This window comes from Oculina patagonica, chromosome 5, assembly GCF_052425735.1.
Source record: "Oculina patagonica isolate OP01 chromosome 5, crgOcupat, whole genome shotgun sequence".
Lineage (NCBI taxonomy): Eukaryota > Metazoa > Cnidaria > Anthozoa > Scleractinia > Oculinidae > Oculina > Oculina patagonica.
In genome coordinates this window covers 4,309,372-4,315,955 of record NC_135762.1, presented here as the reverse complement: position 1 = coordinate 4,315,955, position 6,584 = coordinate 4,309,372, and the positions used below count along the sequence as shown (strand labels likewise).

Below are 6,584 nucleotides of genomic sequence, written 5' to 3'. Positions count from 1 at the left end.
CGATCGATTCCAGTCGCTTCGATCGCCTACGATCGTCTCAGTATTTGCAAACGATCGATGCGATAGAAACGATCGGGGCGATCATATGAGAACCAGGCTTAAATCTTACTGACTGTTTCTACCGGTGAACTGTCAGGCCTCAAAGTAACTTGAAAAAAATAGCAATAACCGTTTAATTTTTCCTACAAGGTAAAGGAAGTATATATGTGTGGGCAACTGGGAATGGCGGTGTTTCCTTAGACGACTGTAACTGCGATGGCTACACGTCAAGTATCTACACCTTATCCGTGGGCTCAATCAGTCCCAGCGGATTCCGCACGGGGTACGATGAGAACTGCCCCTCCACAATGGCTGTAGTGTACACCGGGGATGCCGGTAAAGGCAAGCGGGAAGCTTACAGCAGTCTCGTAACCACCTCTCTGTTTCACAAGTGTGTCACGTCTTTTTCTGGGACCTCGTGTGCGGCTCCTCTGGCAGCTGGGATCTTTGCGTTGGTTCTGCAGGCGAATCCCGAGCTCACTTGGCGAGATATGCAGCATCTGGTTGTTCAAACTGCTCAGAAAAATGATCCTAATGGGGCATCGTGGAGCAAGGTAAGCTTTCTCTTATATTCATACAGTGGCTCAAAAAATGCCTTTTTAATTTTCACTTCCTACCTCGTTGTCTGTTAAACATAGGCAGGCAATGCGTGCAAGTGTTTTAATGCCTCCAGAGTCCAGAAGCTTCTAGAGAATTAGACCTGTTCTCCGATTATCTACATTTCTAGTTAAATTACATAATATTAACATGCTTAATTACCAGCCGAAATTTTTTATTAATGTCAGTTTTCTTGAAATAGACCAAAACTTGATTTTTCCAATGATATTATTATTTTGCCGTACCTTCAAAAACAAAAAGGAAAAATTTAAAGAAAGAAAACAATTTGCAACAGATGGAAACTCTATCTAGATGACAATCAACTACGTGAAGTGAACTGAAGTGTGGAAAGCTTATCATCATTTGCTTTGGTAAATCTCTATTTGTCAGTTTGTTGTTTTCGATTCTTGTTTCATAATAAATAATGTTATTAAGAATAGGGACAGTGATCTTTTCAACAGAATCACAAGTGACACTGGCCATGTATTATATGACTTGCTCCCACCCAAACGTAACAGAGCTCTTAGAGAAAGGGGCCATGACTTTATACTCCCTAAAGTAAAAACGGAACGTTTCAAACACACTTTTGTAAATAGATGTCTTTTTAAATTTATTTCTTAAAATCCTTGTAACTGATACATATAATAGGTTTTCATTTTACTAGTTTAGCTTATTTTAGATTGTTTTTTATTGTAAAGCCACACGTCTGTTGTGACTAGCTTCTTAATAAAGACTTCTACTAAATTTTCCGAGTTTAGTGGCATATAGCCACCTCGATTTATTTGCGAGACACAATCGTGACACTGTCTCCTTGTTTCCCGAAACACGTGATGTGGCAGCGCGTGATTTGGGGGACAAGCGAGTTTAAAGTACGGAACATAATACACTGTACGAGTCATCTGCGCTGGCAATATTTGAATTTGCTACACCGCGCTGACGAGGTCCCAAAAAGGACAAAACAGCTGTCTGCGGTTGCAACCCTGCTTCATCGGTTCTGGTTGTGCGGTGTCTCGCAAAGTCTACGTATTCGCGTAGTATCAGCCTTGCTGTGTTATTTGAAATGACTTGATTTTTCGCATATTTTACCGCGCTTGGCACGGCTAACATTCTTTTTGCTTCAATCTGATTGGTTCATTGGGTTGTTTGCCTTGATTGGTAGAATGATGTAGACGCGCAAATGGTCATAGCGCCAGTTAGGGCTATTGCCGGGATTCGACTCAGGCCTTGCGCTTCTCAGTGTGGCCACGAAATGAGAAAGAACACCAAGGGACTAGGTGCCAGACGCTCATATGCTAACCTAAGTGCATGCTTTTCTTACAGAACGCCGCTGGGCATTTTTACAGTCGTTCTTATGGTTTTGGCGTTTTAAACGCAGCCGCCTTGATAGAAAAAGCCAAAACGTGGAACCATGTCCCGGAGCAGCGCTCATATAAGCTACCAGGCGTCTTAACACGAGAAAAAGCCGTGATACCATCTAAGAGAGAGACAGTTTTGAAGGTAACAGTAGTCATAAGAGATTTGTTGTGTATTCTTTTTAACCTGATAGCGTTTCACTAAATAAAACAAGCATCCCTTTTCTATTAAGCACACTTCTTCCCTTTTTGCAACTAATTTGCTTGTTAAAGTAAAATAGGAGAATAGTGATGGAGCTTAATTCACTCCTGCAACCACAACTTTGTTGTAAACTCTCAAGGGAATACCTTTTCACTGTGGATAATGAATACGTCACCCAAAGGGAATACGAATGCGTCAACACTTTCCGGGACACTTGCGGTTTGATGGCGGGTGTTTGTAATAAAAAGTTGCCAACACTTAGCAGATCCTGTAAAACAACATTGCATAATACAAGTCAATAATCCTTTTCCGTCTTTTCATATTTTTGCTCGTGCTTTATGCAAAATAGTCGGTGGATCTCTTAGAGATCTTGGATTTGATTTGTTTTTTGAGGATTTCGTTTGTTTTTGCCTGGTCTAACCCCTTGTTTTCTCACTGCAAATAGATCAACAATGACAAGAACGACATAAGAGCCTTGGAGCATGTTCAGTTCCTGTTATCAGTAAAGCACCGTCGCCGGGGGGACATGATCATCGACCTTGTGTCCCCTCAGGGGACCACTTCCCGTCTGTTGGCGAAGAGGCCAATTGATGACTCTACAGATGGCCTTGTCGATTGGCCATTTATGTCCGTGGAATTCTGGGATGAAAATCCCCGTGGGGAGTGGACTGTGAAGATCAGAGATGAAAAGGTAAATACAGTAGAACCCCGGTAACTCGAACTCTGAAAGGAAACGAAAAACAGTTCAAGTTAGCGGGCTTTTCTAGTTATCGGGGTCGATTGAATATTTAATTTGCCAAGTTAATAATAGTTGACTGATTTTTCAGCACTTCAGCATACAGTGCAAATAGAACTTATCTTGCCAGAAACTCTAACACGATCATACATTCTTATGATAAGAGTGGAAAATGGCTGTCAAATACATGATCTGTTCGTTGCTCTAATCAATGGGCAACCGTGGCAAGTTGCAAGAACCGGAATTCGAGTTATTGGGTAAATTTGATCCAAGTTTTGATCAAGAGTACCGAAAATTAGTTCGAGTTAGCGGGGTTTTCGAGCTATCCGAGTTCGAGTAAACCGAGTAAAAATGACTCAAAAGTGGGGTCAAATCCAAGGGAAATGGAAGTTAGTTCGAGTTGGCGGGGTTGTTCGAGTTATCTGAGTTCGAGTTACCGGGGTTCTACTGTGTCCAGGTTAAAAAAATACGCTTGGAAAATAGAATAGAAGAAAGAAGGAGCTCTGTGTTTAAAAGAGAAAAAAGAAATAGGAAAACAAAACAATAGAACGAAATCCATGCCTGCACAATGTCTTTTAAACGGTAAATAGGGAGTTTATTGCCTAGTACCCGTACGGTTTTTCCCAGGCCTTCACGGTATCGTATGACGTCACTATACGATCCGTAGCAACTGGCCGTACCACGTTTTCGCTCATACCACGACACCCAAAATCGGTAGACCGCGTCGAAAATAGAGGCTTAGAAACTACGCAAGAGAGTTTACAGAAACCGGGATGGCGAGGGTAAGAGGAGCGTCGCTGAACAAAAGGTTTTTTGAGCAGTGCAAATGGCTCTACTCGTGTTTTAGACATCTCGGTTCATCTATATATGTTCTCTGCAAAACAGTAAGACGTGAAATGATAAATACTGCGTTTATAAAAAAAAGTACAATTTAGAAACGTTTATACAGAGACGTAGTTTTAATACGAAAATAAACCTTTCAAAACTCGGTCACTCAAACGTAACCCCCGCCCAAATAAAGGCAATGTTGTATACACCCAAAGAGCAAAAAAAGTGAACCCAGAAAACCCACACACCACGATTAATTTTAGCTAGAAAAGATTTCAACGATAAGGAGTTTTAGATAGTGCAACCCCACGGCACTTAGAAAATGTTAATGTTTTGTTAACGAGTTAAGAGTGATAGAAGCTTCTTTAACTACTTTCAGTCTGAAAATGAGTATTCTCCACGCGGTGGCATTTTGTTTGACGAAGGGGAGTCGCCACAGAGAGATGCACCCAACATCGCTAATGACCTTTCTCACGGTCGCTTCAAGGAAGACTACATGAAGTTGACGAAGAGATCAGTCAAGAAATTCCCACAACGAGAGGATGAACCTAGTTTCATGCGCGAGCTTTCTCACGGACGCTTCAAGGATGATTACATGAAGTTAGCGGATGCGCCACAACAGCCCAGCAATGTGGCTAGTGACGAGTCGGACTGGTGCACACCGTCAGGGGATCTACAAGGACCAGTGGCTGCTTGCGTGACAGAATTTTCTCTTGTCATGTATGGTACAGCCTAAATTGATCCACATTAGAAAACTAGTGCAAGCTAGCCTCCAGGGCGCTTTTTCCTTCAATCGGGAAGGCGATGTTAAAGGAGAAAGTACCCTGGAGATTAAAACTTTAATAATTCGGGTTGTCACGCACTATTTGTAACGATTTCTAGTTGCTTTCACAGTCGTTAAAATCGTTGCGTGACAAAATGGGGTATTTTATTTGAATTAAATTTACAAAACGTTTGAGTTATCTGGGTTATTTTGGGGCAATTAATTTATCGTATTGGTTTTTTTGAGGGGTGTTAAATCATGGTTTCATTCACAATCCCCGTCTATTTTACGAGTATTCTCATATGAATTCTGATGGTATTTAAAAGAGATTGCGTTACGTTTGCGCAACGTTACATTGCCGCGGGCGGCGCCGAAAACTTGCGAGTACGTTACTAGTTAGTATTGCGTGACGAGCGGACAACTATAAGATTTTTCAATTTCTTGTTCCCTTGCAAAAACTGACATCGGAGTTCTTGTTCTCAGTCTAATCTGACAATAATCATTCTTTACTTTCCAAGCTCGTCTGTCCGGTCATACCGGTCAAACCAGTCAGGCTTGTTTGCATTTCTTGTGTTTATATTAGTCAACTATTGGAAATTTAAGGCTGTATAGTTCGTATTGTGCGAAAAGGTGCGAATAAAACTTCAGTAGCGTGTTGGTTATTATAAATTGAATGTTTCAAATGGTAGAAATTATTGGGTTTAATCAGGAGCCATAAACGGGGATTATGGCTCCTGGTTTAATAAATGTAACATTTAATTGCAAGCTAGTATTTATCGTACAAATGGGCTTAGTTAGTTTTAAAACCTGATGAATTAAGGGGGCAGAATTATCCTCTATAAACTTAAGCAGAAGCTATTTCCAAGTTGTTAAAAATGTGTTAGTGAAAATCATTTATTTTTTCAGTTCAAATTCGAACTGAATTTGAATTGAATTTGAATCATTTGAACTGAATAAATTTCTGGCTCCATCCACGCAAAAAGTGGTGTTAAATCACGAACATAAGTTTTGACAGATATAAATATTCACTGAAAGAATTGATGCTATTTTAGAATTTACAATTTTTTTGTGAGCTACCGGCTCTAGGGCGCTTTCCATGTGACAGAACTAGCCGGCCAGACCGGTTTATTCGACAACAGAATTCCGTTGTTAGTCAGATTTGTCCGGTCAAATCAGTCAACAAATAAATATTATACGTTGTTATGGTGGATTTGTGGGAAAATCTCGTGGAAAAGGTCCATTTCACATTCAAGACCACCGACCTGGCCGGCCGGTTCTAACAAATGGAAAGCGCCCTAAGTCTTTTATTAATGGTTGTAAGTAGAAATGTCAAAAGTATGTCTTCTAAAGAAAAAGATGTAAATTAAACCAATCAGTGGCCTTTGCAACGTTCTTGCGTTACGTCAAAACAGGAAATAAAAGTTTATTCCTCAGTATTTGTTCTTGATAAATCTTTTAGAGAACGTCAAGAGTTTTGAGAACGTCTTAGCATTACTCGTGTTGGAGTTAAAAAGTGTCTTGTGTTTTCGTGAAAGAATACCATAAAATTCCGGTTATAAGCCCCCCTCTGCTGGATGACAGTACTGAACAGGGCTAAATGTTGCTTTATTGTGACTTTTTAACTTATTTCGATCAACATTGCCGTGGCTCGTTTCGAAACGTTTTTTTTAGTCCGCTTATACCCCCCCCCCCCCGGATATAAACCCCTCCGTTTATTAGCCCACCCAAAACCCCTTACGAAGTTGTATAAGCCCCGGGCTTATAACCGGTAGTTTACGGTATTCCATAAGGTAGTGCCTCTGTACACAATGGAATTTTTCTATTTTTTTCTATTTTTGCCCAATATATTGAGAACCAAATAAATACATTCTGATTAGTTTGAATTTGGCGACCTTACCTTCCTACATTTTGACGCAAATGGTGAGTTTATAATATTTCCTCAAACTTTTTCATCGTTGCAAATAGCCGAATGTGATTTGCAGCTGACAAAACTGATGCATTGAACTTTCTTTGTCTTCGGTTATGGTACTTTTGGGCGAAATGTGGAAGTGCTGGAGCGTTCCCAGC

At 40.5% G+C, this 6,584-nt stretch overlaps 1 protein-coding gene across 1 annotated transcript; it reads left to right on the top strand.

Moving 5' to 3' along the window:
• Positions 1-2,622: 2,622 nt before the first annotated feature.
• LOC144653919 (furin-1-like) lies at positions 2,623-5,951 on the top strand. The gene is made up of 2 exons (XM_078514062.1): positions 2,623-2,881; positions 4,134-5,951. Exons 1-2 carry the CDS (start codon positions 2,717-2,719, stop codon positions 4,488-4,490), a joined length of 522 nt encoding a protein of 173 aa, XP_078370188.1. The 5' UTR covers positions 2,623-2,716; the 3' UTR covers positions 4,491-5,951.
• Positions 5,952-6,584: the final 633 nt, after the last annotated feature.